Here is a 23,586-nt window from a genome sequence, read left to right as displayed (position 1 = left end):
CAGCTTCCCTCAGCAGACATCCTAACTCCTGACCCCTCTGACTCTCAGGGGTCTCCACTGCAGCTCAGGTTTCTTTCTCACTTCTTTATGCATCACCCTCTCAGGGGAAGCCTGCAGGGATCCTGACCTGGGACCCTTCGCCAGGCCTCCTGGGCCTTCCTTAGAAACCTCGGTGGAAGCCTTCCTGATGCCCTGACTCCAGAGCCGCACTCCCGCAGAACCAGCACCACATGGTTGCCACCAAGTTTAGCCAAGCTTCCTGGGATCAAGACAACAGCAGCTCTGAGATCCTGGGCAGCTGAGGATGACAACTTCCTAGGGCCCCTGTGCAAGCAGCTTCCTTCCTTTTCTGACAGGAATTTTTACTTTTATAATCATTGAGCCTGAGATAGGTGTGGCCTTGCCAATTCCTAAGATGACCTCAAGCTATCTTTTCTGTTGATTTTGGGTAAACTAAACATTAGTGGTTGTATAATGTCTTAAATAACCACACTTCATTAGCTCCAGTTTTAACCACGGTTTTCTGGCCAAAATGTAAGATTTTCAGACCTTTCTGCTCCTGATTATCACAGTAAACCTGGCTAAATATCCATGCCACCCCCTGAATGCTGTGCTGCCTGGAAATTTGGATCTCTGCCAGATTAATAAATCCATCGCCTTTAAATTCAGTCTCACAGAAAGTCTCAGAACATAGACAAAAGTAGACAATTTCTTTACCAGAATGTAATATGAATGGCCTCTAGTCCAATTTCCAATAAAGTTCTCTTTCCCTCTGAAATCTCCTGAGCCTAGTCTTTACTATTCACAGTCCTTCTGGAATTCTGGTCTTCTGAACTCCCACGAGAATTGCCCATTAAGCTCTGCTTGCAATATTCTAAATCTTTTCCAGCTTTAATCTCTAAACTTTTCCAAATATCTCCCTCCACAACTGAGCTTCAAAGTCATAGAGACAACCTCACTTCTTGGAATCAATTGTGGTTGCTTTTTCACTGCTGTGACCAAAAGATCTGACAAGAACAACAGGGGAAGAAAAGTTTATTTGGTGCTCATAGCTTCAGAGGTCTCAGTCCATAGGCAGTCGACTCCATTGCTCTGGGTACGAGGTGAGGCAGAACATCAAGGTGGAAGGGTGTGGTGGAGAAAAGCATGTCAGGACATGACATTTTTGTGGTGCTGGGGATCGAACCCAGGGCCTTGTGCTTACAAGGCAAGCATTCTACCGACTGAGCTATCTCCCCAGCCCCATGGAGTGCATCTTCTATGTACTCAAGTGTGAGGAACTTGGATCTACGGTTCTGTCCTTCTCCTGAGCCAATATTTGCTGTGGCAGGCAGCTCCCACACAGTTAGGCAAGGTCACCCACTGTGGCTGCCAACTCCAAAGTGGGCACCTCACTGTGAAGACTGCAGTGGAAGAGGCTAACTGTTGGCAAAACTGAGAAAGCCGCACACACCTGCCACTGCCTTGCCCAGTCATGCACCTGGGCAAATCTCAGCTCTGAGTTGACAGAGTTACAGTGACTCAGGTGAGGTGACCTGGGCCTTGGGGAGTGATCCAGACAGAATCCCAGGACCATGTGCCTGAGGCATGGACCTCCTGGAGACCAGAGGTTCCTGGTCTACTGATTGTGCCTCAGCCAGGTGCAAACAGTTAACATTTATGGAGCATTTACCGAGAGCCACACACCTGGCTGTGCATTATACACATGATCTCATTTCACAGCCAGCACTATTATTACCTTACCTCATAAATGAAGAAATTGACACCCAGAGTCCAATTTTTTTTATACAAAACATAGTGCCTGCAACTCAGTAGATGCTAAAAAAAAATGAACTCAGTGAACCAACTGAAACAAATTTTGCAGGACCACTGATGTAAACTGTAGCAAAATTCCTCAAACTATGTTAAACACAAAGGAAAGGAATTCTTGTGTACTGTCATTTACTCCCTTCTCCTTGAAGTCTCTCTGTGGGCTGGGGAACACACGCACACAGAGCTAACTGATGGCAGGCTGTAGCTGGAAGCAATCCGGCTATTTGGAATCTTATTTGATTTGCTTTAATGGTTAAAGGTTTTAAAAACACAATCTGCCACTTTATGCTGCAAATTCTTCAAGCCTCAATTTACTCACCAGTAAAATGGGAGTGATCACAGTCCCCCCTCTTTGGACTGTAATGATGATTCAAGCAGACAAGGCACCCCATGTGCTTAGTGCAGTGACAGCACATGAGAAGTCCCCAATCACATCGGTGACTGTCACCCCTATCACCACTTTTGGTGCTTGCGAAAATTATTCTGTCACACTCATGCAAAAGAAAAGCCCCCTGAGGGGTGTATGGGAAATAAGTTACAAAGGAAGCCTTGGTTGTGGCTACAAATGAAGACCAGAGGTGGCAAAGGGCACAGTTAGCTGTCTAGAGATTAGCCCCACATAGATTCGTATGATCTGCATTGGTCTTTGACACCTACTATGGGTTCTTTAAAATCTTGTAACCGTTTTTCATTTCCAGCTGTGATCATAGATTACTTAAGCCACCATCGAACTCTCTCGAGCAACAGCTTTACTTGACAGTTAGAAGGTTGGGGATTAAAATGCTGACTAAAAGCCCTTGTTGACCCAGGGCTCTGAGTTTGTGTGTGGGGGGGTTCTCACCCGTCTTAGTGAATCCCCAACCACTCTCCCCTTCAAGGTGAGGCAAAAGTCATTACTACTATCTTCTGTGGTTTTCAACCCCAATGCCGGGGATCGAACCGAGGCCTCTTGAACCCAGGGCCTCATGCAGGCTCAGTAAGTGCTCTCTCTCCCACTGAGCTGCATCCCCAGCCCACTATTACTGCCAGCGGATGGAAAATACAATGGGGACCCAGAGAACGGCAGGGACACACCCAAAGTCAGCCTTTAGTGGCAGAAACTGAGTTTAAACTGTCTCTGGACTCGAAGTCCCAGGACAAGAACTGATTCTAGAATTCAATTCACCCTTGGAGACTTAGCGCCTTGGTCCATTGTGTGGTGTTGTAACAGAATATCACAGATCAGGGAATTTATTCCTTAAGTGCAGAGGGTTGGCAAGTCCAAGGCCAAGGAGTCGGCCTCTGGCGAGGGCCTTCCTGCTATAAAATCCCATGACAGAAGGGCAGGAACACATAAGCGACAAGAGAGCGTCCAGTTGGCTTTTTTGAGGACCCCACTCCTGTGGTGACCCAGCCGCACCTGTCACAACCTGATGGCCTCTGGTCTCCCCTTTCCACACTGGTGCATGGGGGGATTAAGCTTCCAGCTTGTGAACCTTGGGGGACACAGCAAGCCACTGCACTTAGTAACCAGGGCACTGCGTGTCCCCATTAATGAGACAGTGGGGAGCAACAGGAAGAAGAGATTTTACCAGCAGAAGCGGATTTGGGGGCACTTCCTGCCAAGACAGGGTAACCAAGAGAGGATTTGTCCTCCAGCCTTAGGCAACTGAAAACAAACGACAAACCAAACAACAGAAAAGTGTGGCTGTAGACCGTGGGCAGCGGGCAGCGGCCGCGGGTCCCGGTCCTGAGCCGCGTGAGGAAGGCTCCCGGCCTCTGCCCCTCACCTGGGGTCCTCTATCCTCCCAAGCCCTGCGCCAGCGCCACCAGCTCCATCAGGTGCCCCGGACTCCCTGCTGGCCGCGGCCTCCGCCCTGCCCAGATGTCCAGTGGCAGGCCTTCAATGTGGCGTTGGCTATCGTCTGGCAGGCGGTGTGGCTGCTCCGCGACCTGATGGTTGGGAAGGTTTCTCCCCACTGATTCCCCACCCGCCGTGAGCAGTTGGCACAGGGGAGCAGCCTGCGCTGGGCAGGAGGATCCCGGGACTTTCTCACAGACCTCAGGCCGCGATGTCACAGGAAGGAGGGAGACAAAAGGCGAAAGGGAACCAACGGAATGAGGGGAGGTCGGGCGGTGTGCAGGGGACAGCCAGGCGGCCAGCCTGCTCTGGCTTACATCCGGGAAAAACCACAATGCTGTGGTCTCTGTTGGCTGTTTTCACAGCTCTGAGCCTCTGGGCCCAAGGACGGAAAGGGCATCCCCCTGTCGGCAGCCCGTCCTCCCGGGCTCCGTCCTCCGCAGGGCTCGGTGCCCGCTGGCCCCTGCCTCCGCGGCTGTCCCCGCTAGCGCCATTTCCACATTTGCATCGGATCGTTTTCTTTTTCTACTTTGTTTATTTGCAGGGAGGGGAAACCGTGTGATCCCTTCTGAGTCTGGACGTCTCTCTCCGCCCTCCTCCAGCGTGGGCTTAGTTATCCCCCTGCGTCCACAATCTTTGTTTGTTTTGTTTTGTTTTTTAATATTTTCTCAGTCGTTGATGGACCTTTATTTTATTTACTTATTTATATGCGGTGCTGAGAATCGAACACCAGGACCTCACACTTGCTAGGCAAGCTCTGCCACCGAGCCCCAGCCCCAGTCCGGAGAATTTTGCAGTATTAAAACTTCGTAGAAATGGCTCGGATTTGCAGGAACCCTTGGATCAGTGTCCTGGTTTGCTCAGCGCTCAGTGACCCCCGGTAGACCCGGCCTGCCTATCCAGCGCTTCACCGGGCTAAACGACGCCCAGCGAGGCCCCTGGAGTCTTTACCTGCCGTCCCCTGCAAGAGTGCAGGCTCCGTGAGAGCAGAATTTGCTCTGAGCCTCCACAAGACAGGGCTGTGTTGACTTTCTTTTTGTCCCTGGAGTTTGGCACATATTAGGTGCACAGTAAATATTCATTACAAGAAAAAATGGCTCTGGGAGGAGGAATGGGTCTGGGAAGATGGGGTCACCTCAACTGCCCTGGGAGGGGTTAGAGACCTGAGAGGGTGGTGAGCAAGGCTGTGACCTGGGGGCCACCTGGGGCCTGCCCGGGAGCTCGCCTTCCTGTCCATTCAAGACAGCAGGCAGCCAACTGGCTGGGTGGGCTAACTCTGGCCCCTGGGTGGGCAATGGGGTATGCCGAAGGTGGAGCCAGGAGCAAGCCCCACCTGATGCTGTCCATCCGGGACAGGAGCTGGCAAGTCACAAGCTAGTACTCACAGTGGCTTTAGGAAGAGAGCCACCTGGGTGACGCCTGACTAAGAAGATCTACTCTCCAGTGTGCAACTGGGGGGAGGTTAAGGGTCTTGACGTGGTACAGAGGGTCCTGGATTGCCCAGGTGAGCCCAGTGTAATCGCAGGGATCCTTATAAAGCGTGGCAGGAGGGTCACAGTAAGAATAAGAAGAGGTGACCACACATCTACAGGTTGGAGCCATGTGCTTTAAAGATAGAGGGACCAGAGGCCAAGGAATGCAGGAAGCTTCTAGAAGCTGCAATAAGCAAGAAAGTGGATCCTCCCTGAAGCTGCCAGGAAACGGGCCAACACCTTGATTTCAGACTTCTCACCTCCAGGACCAGAAAAGAAAAAATGTCCTCTGTCTTAAAGCACTGAGTTTACGGTGATTTGTCGTGGCAGCCGCAGGAAACTACATCTTCTGAGGCCACCCCTGTGAAGTGGGGATAGCGGTCTAGCCTTGGCCACACAGCTGCCTCGAGACTTAATGCGCTGCAAGGTACCCACCTGTTTAGAAGAGTGCCCGGCAAACAGTAGGCACTTAAGCACTTTGGCAAACCATTTGAACTTCCCGGACCCAGACACAGCAGGATCGGGAAGGGCTCCTCCTGAGCGCGGCGTCTGCAGCGGCTTCAGGCTGCTCCACTCTCCCTCCGCTGCCCTCCACTCCAGCAGGTGCCTGGGGCTCGGAAAGATGAGCCCTGGCAGGTCCCAGGGCACAAGAAGCCTGAAGCTTCAGGCCTTGCCAGGCTGTCAGGGAAAGCCGATGGGGTTCGTGGGAGGGGAGAAACAGCCCCCACAATTGCACTTCCCTGTGGTGATTCAGTAGAGCGGAGGGGCCAGGAAAGCGGCCAGAGACCACCCAGGTCAAGGCAAGAAGGCAGGTAAGATAAAGAACCACCCTTTTAATGATCAGTGATCTGCTATGCTCAAGGCTTGCACACACAGCACACACGAGTACGTGCACACACATGTGAGTCCATATGCGTCTCACACACACACACACACACACACACACACACACACAGGTGCTTCCAGTAGTGCAGGGTGTAGGCAGAGCTATGTAACCGGTTTTCCGGATGAAGAAGCTCTAATGTAGAGAGGGAAAGTCTTGCCCAAGGTCATGTGTTTGGCTAGGTTCCCAGCAAGGGCCAGAGCTGGGCTTCCGCTCCTGCCTCTGCTGCGGTCCTGGGCATTGGTGACCCAGTAGGTGGGCTCTGATTTTCCTGTCCCTGCCGCCCCTGGGGCTGCCCTGGGCTCCTCCCTCCCCTTCTGTTGGGTGCAGGCACAAACAGGGTCCTATCCATGCCCACACCTGCCGCTTCGGCTTCAGGAGCAGGGGCTGACTGATTCTGAGCACTAGGCCGGAAGGGAAGGGGGCCGTTTCTTGGGGATCTCAGGCCGTTCTTCTCTCGGTGTAATTCTGGACGGGTCAGGTTTTCAGTGCCCCCTGCCTTTAACCTGTTAGTTGAGGACCCGCTAAGTGCTCATCCCTGCAGGGACATGCACAGGGGCAGACACAGATGGGGCCTCGTAGGTGCCTGACGTCTGGTCAGTGGCCTGAGCCCAGAACTCGCTGGAGGGCGTGACAAGGCAAGGAGTGTGGAAAGGCAGTGGGCGAGGAGGAGGCTAAGAAGAGGTAGACCAGCAGGACCTGTCAGCCTAGCAGATTCCCCGGCCACTGCCATCAAAGCCATCTTTGACTGTCATATCCGCTTCTTGTTCTGATTAACAGTCCGATGTGGGAATGCTATTTTTCAAAGGACAGTCTGTGACCACTCGCATCAGAACCACTGGGCTGGGTTTGCCAGAAGCCCCGAGTCCTGGGCTGCAGCCAGCTCCAGCCCACCCTGCCCCACTGATTCTGTCCCTGGGAGCCAGTTGCAGGCTTTGCATTTTCTAGATCGAGACCCACAGGTTAGGGAGAGGGAGAAACAGACTTGGAGACTGGACAGAGACTCATGGCTTGTTCAGCAGAGGGGAAGGGTAGCATGGGTACCGCTCTGGGCTGGGCTCTCCTGGAGCATCATGGGAGCACTGAGCAGTGGGCAGCTGGCCAGCCTGGGAGTGGAGGAGCCACAGGAACCCTGCCTGGAGGGGAGAAGAGCTGAGGTGTTATCATGACACCAGCACTTCCCGGCCTGACTCATGGAGGGAGGGAGTTCACTGTTGAGGGCCCGACTGGGCAAAGATGAGGAACTTCTAGAACAGTTTCATTTTTATTTTTAAACTCACAGCTCACCCTTGGGCAGCTTGCCTGTGACTCCCACAGAGACCTGTTACAGGAAGTCCGGTTCCTGAACCTCCAGACTGGCTGCTCCAGGATCTGAGTCCAGCCTGCCCCTCTCCCCAGGACGCTCGGCAACCTGACTTACGAAGCAGAGCAGGCCAGGGGCGGTCAGAGGGTAGAACTGGCGCAGATGAGGCCCGGGCTCTAGGGCTCAGGATGTCCAGGCTGGGCCCAGCAGGCAGGGGTGGTGACAGAAGCTGGGGGAGACTGAGGAAACCCTTGCTAGGGCCAAAAGGCTGATTCCCCCGGGAGGAGAGTCGAATAAATGATACTTTCTTCTGGTTTCAGTTGACAGCAAACTTTTTATTGGCCCAATAAGCTGACAAACACTTTGTCAATGATTTCATAGTAATAATGAAAGCAAAAGCTGTGATATTTCTCTCTCTCCTCCTCACCACCCCGGGAGAGAGCAGTTTCAAGCTCCCCCTACTAAAAGTAGAAATGGAAATTAAGAATGGCCTGAAGTTACAGGGCTGAGGGGGCTGACTCTTCAGCATAAGTAGCAGGGAGAGCAGTGTCACTCAGATGAGCTGTAGGCCTTACATGTTATTTTAAAATGTCTATGAAGACAACGTGTGCACAGAGTTAAGATTTATTCAGGAGGACCTGCTCTAAAATGCTTCAGGTTACCTGTTCCGGGTCTTTGTGAGGGTGGTGGCAGTGTAACATTCCACTGACAAGCACACTTAGGACTCCGTGGGGCCACGTTATGTGCCCGTGCCCACTCAGCTTTGACAGGAGGATCACCATTTGCTGTGGTCTGAATGTCCCTCCTAAAGTTCACGTGTTAGAAACTTAATCCCCAAACTCATGTTAATGGTATTTGAAGGTGGGACCTTTGGGAGGCGACTGGATGATGACTGGGTGACTAGGCTCTGCCCTCAGGAATGGAGGTTATTCCTGGATTAATGGATTGTTGAGGGAGTGGCTTCTTAATGGAAGCCAGCTCTCTGCAGCTGGGGACGCAGGAGGGCCCTACCAGGCACTGCAGGTGCAGGCGCATGTTCTGGGACTTCCCACCTCCAGAACTGTGAGCTGGACAGACTTCCCGGCAAATGATCTGGTCTCAGGTATTCAGTGAACAACTTCCTGGCAAATGACCTGGTCTCAGGTATTCAGTGATAGCAAGAGAAAACATACAACCACCCTCTCAAAATGGGTCCACGGGAACCCAAAGCCCATATCTGTGCTCCCAGGTTACGGAAATGCTTAGTTTAGCTTGAACGACATTGGTACAGGAGAAAAACTGTTCAGTTCCGAAAGTTCACCTTCTGGAAGAGGGAATCCAGTCGTGATCAAAAGAGCAGAAGGGAAGGCAACCCACGGAATGGGAGGGAAATCTCAAGCCATATAGCGATAAGGGACTTGTATCTAGAAAACAGAAATAAGGCCTACAACTCAAAAGTAAAAAAGGACAATCCAATTTAAAATGGGCAAATGGAAATGTGTTCAGCATCACAAGTCGCCAGGAAATGCAAATCGAAACCAGCATGAGAGATTACATTATCCTTATTAGAATGGCTATTACAAGAGGAGGAGGAAGAGGAGGAGTGTTGGTGAGGATGTGGAGAAACTGGAACCTTCGTGCACTCAGGGGAGAATGGAAAACGGGGCATCTGCTTCGGGAAACAGTCTGGCAGGTCCTCAGGCTATGTGTAGTCTTCCTATAATCCAGCAAGTTCCTCCCAGATGCACACATACACAAACAAAAACCAATGTCCACGCAAAAACTTGTACACAAAAGTCCACATCAGCATTATTTAAACTAGTCAAAAAGGATGAGGATGACTCTCAAACGTCCCCTCAAACGGATAAAGAAAATGAGGTGTATCATTCAGCGGAAGATTTCTTGGCCAAAAAAAAAAAGTAAATAAATGAAATGAAACAGGGACAGGTAGTACAACACGGACCAACCTTGAACACATCGTGGTAAATGAAAGAAGCCCATCTGCACATTGAATGGTTCCACTTACATGGAATTTCCAAAGAAGATAAATCTGTAGATACAGGAAGTAGATTAGTGGTAGTCAGGGGCTGGAGAAGGGGGAACAGCATGGGTATGGGGTTTCTTTTCGGGGTGAGGTAAATGTTCTAAACTCCACTGTGTTGATGGTAGTGTGGCTCTGTAGATATGCTAAAAACAATTGTAATGCATATCTTTAATAAGCGGATTGCATGGTATATGAATTATATCTCAATAATGCTGTTACAATTTTTAAAAAATGGGTGTAGGTATGAGTGTGTGGGTGTGTCTGTGTGTGCACGCACTAACAGAGGACCAAGCAAGACAGGGCTCACCCCACTCTGTCCCTAGTCTCACCTCAAATTTTGACAGACTTTATTTTTCATTGGTGTGTTATACATAATGCTGAGATTCATATTCACACATACACATAACATAATTTGGTCAATTTTGTCCCCAATCCCTACCCTTTCCCTTCCTTCCTCCCTCCCCCAGTCCCTTACCTCTACCCTTCTGGTCTCCCTTCTAATTTCCTAAGATCCAACGCCTTTTTCCTCTCTAGCTTCCACATGAGAGAAAAATATATGACTCTTGACTCTTTGAGTTTGGCTCATTTTGCTTAACATAATTCTCTCAAGTTCATTAATTTTCCTGCAAGTGACATAATTTTGCTCTTTTTATGGCTGAAGAAAATTCGACTGTGTGTACATATCACATTTTCTTTGTTCATTCATCTGTTGACAGGCCCCTCAGCTGGTTCCATAACTTGGCTACTGCTATAAAAACAGCTATGTGTGCTATTGCTATGGTATGCTCGACTTCTTTTGAATACATACTGAGACGTGGCATTGCTGGGTCAGACTTGTTTTTAAAATGTTTTCTTAAGTATAACCAGTGATCTGCTGGAGGGAAGATGCACCCTTCCAGGTCATGGCCCCAGGGACTCACCTCCTCCAGCCATGCCCTACCTGCCCAAAGTTACCACCCAGTCTATTCCAACTAGGATGAACTGATGAGGTTACAGCCCTCACCACCCAATCATTTGCCATCTAAAGATTCCTACGTGAACAGGAGCTGTTTGTAATCAGCCATTATAGAAATATTTACACCAGGCAACTGGCAAATTCTACAACTAAAGGTTTCTTCTAAATTTTAATTTTTGAAGAGCTGCTTAAACATTTACCAGCAGACCACTGAGAATAATAGCACGCGTATAAAAAGCACAAGGCAGAGTCAACAGCTTGATGAGTTTTTAAACTGAACAAACCTTTGTGACCAGCATTCAGAGAAAGAAATAAATAGTCTCCGTGCCCCCAAAGTCCCTTCCTCCAGGGTCTTCTTCTAGTGGTGACCCGAAGAGTACTACATTGGTTGCCCATTGTGTACATGAAGTGGAATTAAAAGGTGAATGAATTCCTTGGAGTCTGGCTTCTTGTGACCAACAGTATGCATGAGATTTAACCACATTGCTAGGTTGTATTTGTTTATTTTTATTTCAGACACATAGTGTGAACACTCCTCCATTTATGCATCTGTCTACTGTTGGTGGACATGTGGGTAGTTTAGTGTTTCCTATTGTAACTAGCTCTCTGGTGGACACAGGTCCATGTCTTTTAGCCAACATATGTACGCATTTCCACGTAGGGATCTTGGGTCCTGGGCATCAATATACTCAGTGATAGTGGACAGATTATTGTCAACTGTACTTTGATGTCCCCCCTGCCTCTTGCTAGCAGGGTTTCTGCATCTCTGTTGCCCACCAGAGTGGGCCTCTCAGGCTTTGGGGAGAAAGTCAAGCCAAGGCCATGGGATTTGTGGGGAAGGCAAATGGGACACACTTGCTCATCCTTCGTCTCCAGAGCTTTCTTGGAGAGGCAGGGCGTGCAGGGTGGAAAGCCAGGGACTGGTAACTGGACGTGGAGCTGCCAGGGGAGTCCTGTGAGTTTTTTTTTTTTTTTATGAGAGGGTCTCTCTGAGTTGCCCAGGCTGACCTCAAAGTTGGGATCCTCCTGCTTCAGCCTCCCGAGTAGCTGGGATCACAGGCAAGAGTCATGCACCCAGCTTGAGTTTTTAAGTGGTTCCATTTGAGCAGGAACAAAGTTTGCACAGTCAATGTATTTTTGTGACTGTTCCACAGCTGAATGCACCATAAAAAGAGATCTATTGTCAAGCAGCAGGTTCTAGGGTGGGAGTTGGCAGTACACTGAGTAAGTGGGTGGAGCCATGGGGATCAGAGGCTCCCTGGCTTTGACCTTCCATTGAGGGTGGGTGCTTCTGAAAGAGCAGCTACAGTGACCCCCCTTTGCTCCTTTCAACAATAGGTGCTGTGAGACCACAATATATGTATTTGCTTTTCCCTCTGCTTCCTGGCAGAGTGACTCCTAAAATCCTTGGGTTCTCCAAAGCAGGAACTGTCTTTTTTGTATGCTAACGATTGGTGAGTGGCTGGCAGCCCACAGGAACTTCAGGATGACTGGCCCTCGCTGGCAAGACCAAGGCGGGATTACAGGGTTGGGCTGTCCAGCCCCATCCCCCAATCTCCAGGGAGGGGAGAGGGACTGTGAGGAAGTTGATCACCAGTGACCTACAGTGCACCCACCATGCATAGGTAATGCAGTCGCCACGAAAACCTAAAGGGCCCTGGAGGAGCTTCAGGCGGGCGGAACTCGAGGCTGCCAGACTGGGAGCACGGAGCACCTTTTCCCTCCTGGCCCGTGTCTCATCTGTCTTCTGTAACATCCTTTCAATAAACTGGTGAACATGTTTCCCTGAGTTCCGTGAGCTGCTCTAGCAAATTAACCCAACCCAGGGAGGGCTGGATTTGCAGCCAGCTTGTCCAAAGTGCAGGCCACCTGGGGCTGTGACCGGCACCCAGTGCGGGGGCAGCAATGTGGAAGAGCCCTCGCCTGTGGGATCTGGGGTGACCTCCAGCTGGTGTCCGCTGCAGAACAGCTGCTCGCGTCTGGCGGAAACCCCTCGTGTGGTGCAGAGTGCACTGTGAGGACGCAGCAGGAGAAGACAGTGGGTTTTTACCTCCATATCCCACAGGTGCTCTTCTTGAGGAAATGGGGGTTGAACTCAGGGACACTCTCCCTCTGAGCTACATCCCCCATCCTTTTTATTTGTTGAGAAGGTCTAAGTTGCTGAAGCTGGCCTCAAACTTGCAATACTCCTGCCCCAGCCTCCAGGGTCACAGGATTACAAGTGTGTGCCACTACACCCAAGGACCCAAGGAGTTCTTGTCCTTTTTGAGGGGATGAGCACTAAGAATTATGACTTTGTGCCACTGTGAGCCAGATACCAGGTGCAGCACTTGAGGTGCGCCACCTCATTACTTTGTCAAATTCCCCCTCAGACTGAGAGTACTAATGTCCCTGTTGGTAGAGGAAGACACTGAAGTTCAGAGAGATTAAGCCTCAGTGCCCATGCTTTTCTGATTCCAAACAACACATTCTGAACCTCCTTCCAATATTGCCTCCCTGAGCCCAGGTGGCAATGGCCTTGGCCAGCTCAGCCAACACGCTGCCAGCCTTAGGGTGGGCAGATGTGCTGCAGACTGAGGAGACCAGGGGGTAAGCATGTTTCAGGGAGGACCACGTAGGACCAGTGGGCTCCAAGCGCTGCTGCATGTCTGAGCTCCGGAGCTGAGTGATGGCACAAGGAAGCTCGGGGCCCAGAGCCGAGCCATGGGCACTGTGCCCGACAACGGGCTACGCAGTCTGCTGGGGAACCAGCTCTGCCAACTCGAGTTGTGTCCTTTCCTTGGCACTTACTATGGCGAAGACAGTGACAGCTGGAGTTTCCCAAGGGCTGAGCCCACTAAGGTTTCTCCACCGTTAGAGGGGTCCCTGGATGGAGGCCCAGGACTCTGGGTGGTCCTCCCTTTTGGTGACAATTACAGAGTTTCAGGACTGAGCGGTGTTCCAGAGTGACCGGCTTTCTGGGTGAATGCATGGGAATGGCCTCGGGATGTGGCTGAATGCAGGCCCCTGGGTCCCTCCCGTGATGCAGAGCCTCCAGGACAGGACCCAGGAATGTGATGCTTCCCAAATCGGAATGCCCACTCCTGTTCTCTTGCCGTCTCTTGCTCTCCATTGCCTGGAACCGTACAGTGAAGTTTTACCTCTGCCTGGTGGAGTGTGGCCGAATGAGGTCACACTCCTGTCCTGATGGTTTAGCAGAAGGTCAAGGTTTTGGCCTCAGCGAGGGTTTGCTGTGTGGTAAGATTTCTGCAAAACATCTGTGTTTATCTGAACTCTAACTGCTGTTTTCGGGAGCCCATGCGTTTCAGCGTCTGCCCGTGGGCTGCGTGCTCACAGATGCGAGCTCCCTCTCTGCTTTCTTCCAGCAATCTGCGTGTGCCAGGCCAGCCACCTCTAGTCCTCAAGTGTGCAGCTGCAGTCCAAGAAATCCTCCCATGGGGCTCTTCCGGCAAGTACTGGCACTTCTCTGAACGTCATTTTGCGGTTTGCACTTCCCTGGCAGCGGACCTGCTGGAGGGGAGGACAGGCCAGCAAAGGCTCACAGGCCGGAGCTGCACTGGGCCGTTAGAGTTCAAATCAGGTTCCCGCATCCCGAGCGACTTGACTCGTGGCAGGCTGCAACTTCACCTGAGCATCGGTCTTCTCATCTATACGTGGGGAGAACGTTGCTCCCTCTAGTAGCACCACTGGAGACCTTGACCCTGTGACCCCAGCCCCCACGTGCCCTCAGTACAGGCGTCAGCTCTGGGCCCTGCTGCACGGGAAGTCAGGGTGGGGTGTGAGGACCCTGCTCTCTCACACAGCTCTGATGGAAGACGCTGCCCGTCTCCCGCCTGCTGTTTTCCTCCTCCCGCCTGCTCCAGCTGTTTCAGGAGGGTCACCCCCCACCCACTCACTGGCCTTGGTGAGGGTTTAATCTGGGCAGGTCCTTGGGGCGAAGGGCGGCCTTCCTCCAGGCTGAGCCCACAGCCCTCCTCACCCATCCATCCCCTTCTGGGCCTGAAGCTTCTGAAGAGGATGTGGAGCTGGGCTGTGCAACCACAGGCCTGGCATTGCCTTGCTATAAAGGGGACATGAACAGGACATGTGAGCCTCGGATGCGAAGGTGGAAGGTAACGTGATTTAGTGGACTCACCTCCATCTGGGCGGCTGGCTGCAGAGGCCAGGCCGGATGTGTCTCCTGGCCTACAACCTGGGAGCTGATGTGCGCTCACCTTGGCTCGCCTCTAGAGATACCCCTGCATGGGGCAAAACTGGGGAAATTCAAGATCTGCATTTGGGACAGATGAAAATTCATGGGGATCAGGCTGCATAGGGGAGGCCAAAGCACCTAACACCTGCCCGCCACACCAGGCCCCTGCCACACGCGGACTCTGGGCCGGGGAAAGACTTAAACATACGCAGGGGGAGCACAGGGTTAGGGCAAAGGGGAAAAGCAGGGGTGTGGAGGGAGAGTGGCTGTCGACGCACAAGACGTGGGCTTGCCCGGCTGCCCACCACTTCCCGTGTGACGTCGGGCAGGTCGCTCCAGCGGCTCAATGTCAGAAAATATCCTCATCAGAAAATGTGCCTAACCATGACACTTGCTAGCAGGCTGAGAGGCGCGGGCCTGCGTCCTGTGGGCACTCCACCCAGCGAGGTGCAGAGGCCAGGGCCAGCCTCCAGCTGCTACGATCCCTGGAAAATGAGGCTGCTGCTGGGACACCAGAGGTGTTGCTCTCAAGGTGGCGAGTTCCTGGTTTCAAACAGGCTCTGTGCCAGTGTTAAAGCCACAGGTCACCAAATGGAAAAGGACGCTTTTTAACAAGATGGAGAGCAGGCTGCTGCCCTGCCTGAATTACCCAGGTCAATCGCATCCGTGTCTCCCAGACACAGCCTGCTGGACAGCCACAGCTCCCCGGCCAAAGCCGCTTTCTCCGCACGGCCCGTGTCAGGTTATCATACCTGGCTCTGTGAACAGAGCTCACCAACGGGCAGCAAGGTGCTGTGGTCTCTCCCTGGCGAGAACTTCATGCAGCAGACGTCTCCCCGTGGCAGAGATCTCCGGAGTGGCGGCGGAGCCAGCACCACTGGTGTGCACTCCCGATTTGGTGACCTGGAGCCATGGATCTCCCTGAGCCTCATTCTCCGGCTTGTGAAGTGAGAGGTCAGTACCCCTGAAGGGGCTCACTGGGGACGCGGCCAGACGACGCGGGCGGAGCACTGTGGGCAGCCGCACCGTGTGGCACCCTGCTGGGCACCCGGAACTGCATCGGCAGGCCACCCTGGGACATGCAGGTGCTCCCCTCTCCTGCCCGTCCCATTCACACAAGGACAGAAGTGGTCACCACAGAGGGGGGAGTGGCAACGGGAGGGCACGCGCTGCGTACTGTTCACAGGAGGCAGGATGACCGGCATCAGCTCTTTCCTCCCGAGCAAAGCCGAGGAAGCCCCGATCCTCTCCGGTCAGAGGAGGAGTGGACGACTCACAAAACGGTCTCACTGCAGATGTTTGGGGTCAACTGAGAATATGTTTATTTAAAAGCAATTTTAAATATTAAAAAAAGTAGAAATTAACACATACAGTACTGAGAAACGGTCACATTAAATACATGTGAAACGAAAAGTGTACTGATGTTCGATGGTAACATCCAGATGAGAATTCGGAAATTAACTAGTGGCACTATGGGATTCCTATACACCGTGTTGCAGTTCTAGGCAATACAAAAATAAATAGCAATTGCTGTTCAACAGTCAAATAGACACACGCTACTTGCAGAACATTACTTTCTTCTCTGGGGAAAAAAAGAACTAATTTGCTATTTTTTTTTTTTTTTTTTTGATAAGGTCCCATTCCTTCAAAATACTTTTATCATGTACAAAACTGCAGACCATGGCTCTTCACTGAGTTCAACAAGATCAGATTTAAACTTGACAGGATTGCCAATGGTTTTTCTATCTAGTTTTCCTATGTCCCACAGTAAGCTGGGTCAGAGAACGCAAATTCCTGATGGAAAACAAAACAAACCAGAAAAAAGGAGCAGGGAGAAAAAGGTATGAAAAACGCTTCTGTGAGAGTTGCTACAATAGGGGGAAAGGAATAGACGCTGCCTCCACATAATTTCAGAGACGGAGCTTGTGTATTTAAAATAACTAGTTTATTTTCAGATGAGTTCAATATAGTCCAGGCCACAATGAAGAATGGCTCTTTAATGTAACTTCAAATGTGTGAAAGGAGCTGGGACCCAGGGCCACCTCGGATGCCGACTTCCTGTCCTGATACCAGTGTGGCTTCAATACTGAGGCTGCTGGCGCTGCCAGTCACACATCGGCACGTGGCCTGTGCCCGCTCACGTTCTGGGTCAGGTGTGGGAATGCACGTGCGCCCACGCTGAGGCAGCACTTGCTGAACGTCAGCTTCCAACAGTGGCTGATAAAATACTCTGCAGGTACGCCATGCAAGCGTCACTTTTCAGGTGGCTATTGGAAGTTTTCATAGTAGCCACCTGCTGAGCACTGTGACTATGAAAGAGGGTTTTTCCTATGGGTTTGGTTGGGAATTGTGCTTCTGTGAAATTAACATTACTCATTCACGGCTAAGATTATCTGCTTAAAAATATTAAGTCTTCTGTGCTGTTGCCAAAATAGTGGCTTAAGCAAATGGAACATCAGAATGACATGAGCCTTAGACTCAAGGACAGTCCCATGGGCTATGGAGTATGACTATTCTTGTCCAAAATTCAGACTGATGTCAAAGATCAAAACACAATGTTCTTAATGGTCTGATAAGCATGGTCGGGATAAAAACAAACATGAAATAGAGAGCTGAGAGAGAGAAAGACAGACAGACTCTTGCAGGGAGAGCTTTTTCACAGTGCAATTCATAGCAGCGTTCCAAGACTTGGTTATGAATTGACTTGAAAGGGACCTGTCTAGTGGACAGAGCTTCAGATGGGAACACTAATCTATTAAGAAAGAAAATGGAGCAGAAAAGCTTGGTTTCAGCACCTGGATCCTACTCTGGAAAAATTGTGTGAAGGGTTGACTTTTAAATTCTTCATTTTGAATAGTCTTTTAAAAGTAAATTTATCCAAGAACAAAACTAAAAAAATAATTTACAACCAACACTTTAGATGCTGCAACACAACTGAGGGATGCTGATTCATAATACAATATGTAAATTCATACTCTTGAGAGGGTTGAATGACTGACTAGAAACAGATATAGTTGCAACCTTATAATTTCTGCTTTAATGGCAATCAAGTTTAAAAAATGTACAGTTCAACTTATTCATACTATTTATTCCTTTATAAAAGGCAAGATTTCAGGTAAGCTTCTAGATGCATGCATAATGTAGAGGCTAATATTTTCTGGCAGTCCTTGGTTCCTGAAAGTTAAACTTCATCAGACGTATTTTAAACTTTGTCAAAATAGGCATGAAGGATATGTTATTTTTGCATAATGAGGTAATATCTCAGGGGCGGGCACTCATCATCATAAGACAGTATAAATCCACTTGTCTGAACTTGCGTGAGGCTGTGTGCATTGTAAAATGCCACAAAGAGTTTTGGGTCAGTGGACATTGCTGAAGGAGTAACACATTTAACTGAGCACTTTTCTGTAATAAATACCAAAGTAGGTGTTTGTCGCTGTAAACTGTGTACACAGATGACTACAGGCTGCTCTGTCATGGAGCTAACTAGAAGTTTCACCTGGAGAACAGAACCCACCTCTTTGCTAACGCTGCGCTTTCAGTAACAAGATTGAGAATACTGCATTGTAAGGAGCGGAGTCGACTCTAGGCCCTTCAATGGTTGCTCAACGGAAACCACCTCTACTTTCAAAGCCAGCAATTCCTACACTCCTGGGCTTTTTTTGTTGTTGTTTTGTTTTGCTTTGTTTTTTTCTGCTTGCTTGTAGAACATCACAGATAGAGCTGGAAGTGCCAGGTGCCAAGGAGGGCTTTGGCCAACCAGCAGGGCGCACGGGCTGGAGGCTACCCTCGTACTGGCAGAGGCAGAAGACCACAGGATATTTACAATACATACTCTGTTCCCCGCCCGAGGTGGCCCTGGACGAGTTTCCTATTCTGTAACAGCAGCTATACACACACTGTGCACAGGATTGCATGGAGGCAGCAGTCTGGCATGGAGGATGGAGACGGCCTTAAGGGTCGGCTTTCCACTAGTCGGACAGGATGTGGACAAAGGACACTGGAAAGACCCCCTTCCTTTCAGGCTGTCCTTCGATGTGCCCAATCTGCAGAGGAAAAAGACAGTGGTCAGGCTGGAGGCAGCAGGTAGCTGCCCTGGGACCAGTCCAGTGGGGAAGAGCCCAGCCCCAGTACCCAGAGCCCTGGGGCGGACTCCCAGGCTCCCCACTCCCCACCCTCTAGAGAACCACAGAAACCACAGGACATGCCCACAGCACCCACCCTTCCTAAGTCCCGACAGTCACAACATCTCCAGATCTTTCCGAAGTCCTGCCTCCCACTGAGCACCACTGTTTCGGTCCAGCAAACCCCGTCCCACAGGCCCAGAGCAAGAGAAGCCAAAGAGAGTGCACACTTGCATGTGCTGGGTACCCCAGGGTGTTCTGGGCCGCTGCAGGTTCTGCTGGCCCAACCGTGAACCACAGAACTGAGCCCCTCTTGGGAGGAGGGGGCTCAGGCTGCCAAAGGGGGATTTTCATGCTGAAGTTGGCAAATGGTCAACTAGAAAAGCTTAAGGAGCAAAGGTCTGCTGCACCTCGGTCTGGCAGTTTCCCTGGGGAGACTTGCTCCCTGGTCAGCCTCAGCAGTGACCCATGTGTGACTGTCCTTGCAGGCCTCTTATCCACAGGGTCCTCTGGTCTCCAAAGAGCTTGGTGGAGAGGACAATGGTGCCTTTCCTTACCTATACCTGGGCAGCAGATCTTAATGTGAAGGGAGTTTTCACAGATATTTTTATTCAATCTTCTAAAATTATGCAAGGAAGGTACCGCAAGCCCTCTTTCCAAAGAGGGAACTGCAGACTACATGAAGGCCAGAGCCCAAGGCCCGAGCACCAGACAGCTGGGCACGCCCTGCACCTCAGCCTTGGCTCCCAGCGGGGGCCAGCGTGCCAGGGGGACAAAGCGCACAGGCTTCAGGCCGACTCGGAGCCCTGACTGCTTGCTGACCGCTGCCTGGCCATGGCAACGTGCCGGTCTTTCTTGAGCTTTACCACACAGCTGGGTGATACCTCGGGAAACCACCTCTGCGTGTTCATTTCCACTAGGGGACAGAAGAGGTCACATGCGGGAGACCCGCAGGTGAGCGACGTGGCTGGCAGGCTCCTCTGCGGGGGGTGCTCTGACCGACCGCAGGCCTGCAGACGCCCGGCGCGTGCTTCTGCCCAGGTGCGCGGACGACTGAGTGGACGGCGGACAGGGCGAACGTACCCACCACTCCTGGTCCTCCTCCCCGGTGACCACGATCACCTCCCCCTCGATGAACGTGAGCTCGTCCTCGTTGTCGGCCTGGCAGTCGTAGATGGTCTTCACGCGCCTCGCTTTGTTCTTCCCCTTCAACACAGAAGCCGGGTTTAGCCGAAGGACAGACAGGCTGCAGGGCTGGGGGGCAGGGAGCTCTGCAGGGGACAGGGACCGGGGACGCGACTGTCCCAGGTGTGTGCGCGTGGTGGGGAGTGTCTGCCAGGCCCCAGGGAGCTATGCGCCCTGGAGGAGTGGCAGGCCCTCCCTCCGTGAGCAGCGGGCTGGCGCCCATGTTGGCAACTGGCCACTGCCAAGTTGTCTTCACTAGAAATCACGTCATGTGCGGAGGGATCGGAATCAGCTTCCCCCAGACACGTGAAGCTCTCTGCCCTCCCCCACCCGCAACATCAGCTTGCAGAAATGACAGCAGAGGCTAAAAATGTTTTTAGGAAACATGATGTAAAGCAAAATGTGCAGCTTCTGCATACTGAATGTGCAGCATAAACAAATCTCAGTCCCCTCATGCAGAACAGCAGGTCAGGACACCCGGGCCAAACCCAGAGGCTCAGCCCGGGCTGGGCGGGTTCTGTGCTCTCACACGGCTCTAACTTTTGGCCACTTTTGACATGGGCTTTCGTTGGCTGGTCTTCCTAACAGGAAGATGAAAACAGAGACCTTACCTTCTAAAGACAACTTTTAGCACCCAGCTAATAAAATAATCAGTCTTTTAAAAAGCAAGCTGCCTCTTTGAAGTGTCTGGGTCTGGCACTTCCCCTCTCTGCCTCTTCCTCGCTCCTCCCTTGAAGAGCCAGCTCCCGAGCTCCCTGCGGAGGCAGCGGTGGGGTCTGGAAGCCTGGCAGAACTGTGGCAGTAGCACACTCCGTAAGCAACTGAGAAGGCCCGTAATGTGCACATTTATAATAGAAAGGATTAAATGAGACTGCACGACTACAAAGCCCACAGCACCAGCTGGAACTCTGCAACAATTAAAGGGCTGGTGGGGCCATCCGCAGCGCTTTGGAGAGGTGGCAGAGTCCTCTTGAGGACAGAAAAGCGTGTATGGTGCTAAACAGGTTGGTCTCAAATCCAAGGGAGGATGATTTTATTTTTCTCACTTTTCCTTTAGTACTGATGTGAAACACTTTTTTCTTTTTTGTACTACTGGGGTTTGAACCCAGGAACACTACCACTGAGCAATAAACTCAGTCTTTTTTATTCTTTTGAGACAGAAACTTGCTAGGCTGCCTTGGCTGGCCTCAAACTTGTGATCCTCCTTTCCGGGCCTCCTGAGTTGGTGGAGCTAAGTGTGAGCCACGGACACACTTCTACCATAACAATGTTTTACGATAAAATGAGCGGACGGGGTCATCTCTACAGCAGGAGGACTTCTGGCTGCCCCAGTAACCTGCTCCTCGATCTGGGCTGCAGTGCCAGGGGTGCAGCCACGTGCAGGACAGGGCATTTCACGTCCTCCTGGGGCATTGCCTCTCCACGAAGACTGTGGAGAAAAGCTACGTCACATTGAAATAAAGAAGATATGTGACGGAGCAGGCATTTCATGGGAAGGATGGAACGCTGAGACGTTCCTGTCTGTGGAAGTCCCTCTGGCTTCTCCTCCAGGAAGAGGTGAGCGGCACTGGCTGAGGAGCTACTCGGGGTCCTGAGAGGGAAACTGCTTTCTTGGGATCTAGGGCCAAGAAACAGTGCTGCTCTCCAGGGTCCCAGGAGCACCACCCTGAGGTGAGTCCGCGGTGCACCCAGCGTGTGCTACCCAAGGGTCATGCGCTGAACCACCTGAGAGCTGGTACCCTACAGGCTCCTCTTTGTATGTGAGGAAACAGCCACAGGGAAGGGAATGAGCCACCATCCTGCAGTTACACTGGGCCCTGCGGCCTGCCATGACCACCCGCAGCCTCTCAGCCCAGCATCTGCACCAGTGCACAGGCGGAGGGCTGGCGAGCACAGTGAGCAGTCGGTTGGTGGGGGCAAAGCTGCCCCGCCCGGCAGAGGCAGGGGTGGGCGGGCCGGAAGGCGGGGGCACCCACCGTGTTGATTTTCCTGGGCAGTGGTACGGGCGTCTCCGGCAGAGTGGGCGTGAGGTCACTGGAGTCCTCGGATGCCTGCTTGGGGACAGCGTCTCTGGACTGCACATTCGGGGAGAGATCCCCTGGATGTGACTTCTGTGTGACCTCACAGGGCTGCTGAGACTTGGGTGAGACGTCGCCGGTCTGAGACTTTGCAAGCAGGTCTCCCAGTTGCGGTTTGGGGGGCAGGTCCTTCATGTGCGGCTTGGGAGGTAAGTCTGAGAGCTGGGGCTTGGGGGGCAGGTCTCCCAGCTGTGGCTTGGGGGGCAGTTCTCCAGGCTTAGGTGGCAAATCTCCGATCGGGGGCTTGGGGGCCAGTTCTGTGGGCTTCGGGGGCAGGTCTCCAGGTGGTGGCTTTTGTGGTACTTCTGCCAACTGTGAAGATTTTTGAAAAATCTCAGGCGGGACATTGGCTTTGTCTAGGGAGAGATGATGGCTCGTTTCTGTTTTCCTTAGTGCCACTGTGGGAAACAAGCACAGAGAGCAAGGTCATCACGTCGCCTTCAGGAGGTACACACACCTCAGGGGAGCCACCTCCAGTGTGCACGCAGAAGGGACCAAGCGGGGCCAGGCCCAGGCCAGAACTGCAGTTCCTGATCAGGGGCAAGGTGGAAGGTGGGAAGGCTATTTATGCTCCATTACGGAAGGACAGAGGGCCACCCTCATCCAGAATTTCAAAACCCCCTAAAAAGGATACCATTCACAGGAAATCGAAAAGCACAGATGAAAAGAATACTGTCCCGTAAGCCTACCACCTAAATGTAGCCATTTTAAATGTTTTGGCGTATTTCCTTTTGATTTTTCTTTGTATTTTGTATGGATGAGACTTTTATAAATATACCGTTTAAGCAGAGTATTTGCCACGCTATTAACATTCTTTATAGTCAGCACAGATGCAACTGTGACGGGCCCTCCGCTCGGTTCTACGGCTGTTGTCATGTACTTCCCCACTTTTTATAAGGTTCCTGCAGCACGTCAGGTAAGAAGCGAGGGTTCCTCTGCCACCTGCCCTCCTCCTGTCATGCACAGGTGCACTTACGGATGTCACTCGAAACAACACACGGGACTGCAGTATGACACCCCAACTGGTCTCCCCACTGAACACGCCCGGGAGGGCTTTCTCCTCGTTGGCTGTATCAGCTGCACGTGCTGCGCAGCCAGTCATTACTGGGTCACTCACAGCTTTGCACAGCTCTGCAGAGGAGCACGGGTGTCGTTGGGGACACGTCTCCGATTCCAGCTCAACATTAACTCGCTGTGTGACCTTGGGCAAACCGTGCAATCCCTCTGTGCCTCAATGTCCTCGTCTCTAAACCTCTAGCTCAAAGGGCTCGGTGGAGATGAGAGGCAATCCACGTGAGGATCTGCGGACGGGCCCTGCAGGCTGCAAGCCTTCTGCGCCAGCAATACCACTGCTGTCCAGGACTGCAGAGCTGTGCAAACAGAAATCTTGGTCCAGTGTTCCCCAAGGCTCTCTGCGTTGACATGCAATTCCCCCTGGAGACTTGAAGAGGGCGGAATGTAACCTGACTACGGCGCCCTGAGGTGGAGGCTCTGGGAGGTGACTAGGGTTCGAGTCATGGGGTGGTGCCCTGTGACTGATCCTGACAGAGGGAGACCTCAGAGGCACACGCCTGCTCCCTGATTCTGGCCCCGTGATGCCTATACCACCTTGGTACTGTCAGAAGGAAGGCTGTCACCAGATGCAACCCCAGACACTGCACCTCTAGCACTATGGGCCCGAATAACCTATTTTCTTTATAAAGTTATCCAGCCTTGGAT

General features: G+C 51.8%; 1 protein-coding gene across 8 annotated transcripts in view; it reads right to left on the bottom strand.

Annotated features, from left to right (window-relative positions):
- Positions 1-16,043: 16,043 nt before the first annotated feature.
- The window catches only part of Asap1 (ArfGAP with SH3 domain, ankyrin repeat and PH domain 1), a 330,237-nt gene continuing 322,694 nt past the window's right edge, over positions 16,044-23,586 (bottom strand). For all 8 annotated transcript variants that reach the window (XM_047548811.1, XM_047548846.1, XM_047548821.1 and 5 more), the window contains 3 exons: positions 21,766-22,265; positions 19,688-19,810; positions 16,044-18,526 (listed from right to left, as the gene is read on the bottom strand). In XM_047548811.1, coding sequence (XP_047404767.1) covers positions 18,452-18,526; positions 19,688-19,810; positions 21,766-22,265 — 698 coding nt within the window. In that variant the 3' untranslated portion in view covers positions 16,044-18,451. The remainder of the gene's footprint in view (positions 18,527-19,687; positions 19,811-21,765; positions 22,266-23,586) is intronic.

The sequence above is a fragment of the Sciurus carolinensis genome, chromosome 1 (genome assembly GCF_902686445.1).
Source record: "Sciurus carolinensis chromosome 1, mSciCar1.2, whole genome shotgun sequence".
Taxonomy (NCBI): domain Eukaryota; kingdom Metazoa; phylum Chordata; class Mammalia; order Rodentia; family Sciuridae; genus Sciurus; species Sciurus carolinensis.
Note: the sequence above shows the minus strand (reverse complement) of the source record. Positions and strands in the feature narration are given on the sequence as shown.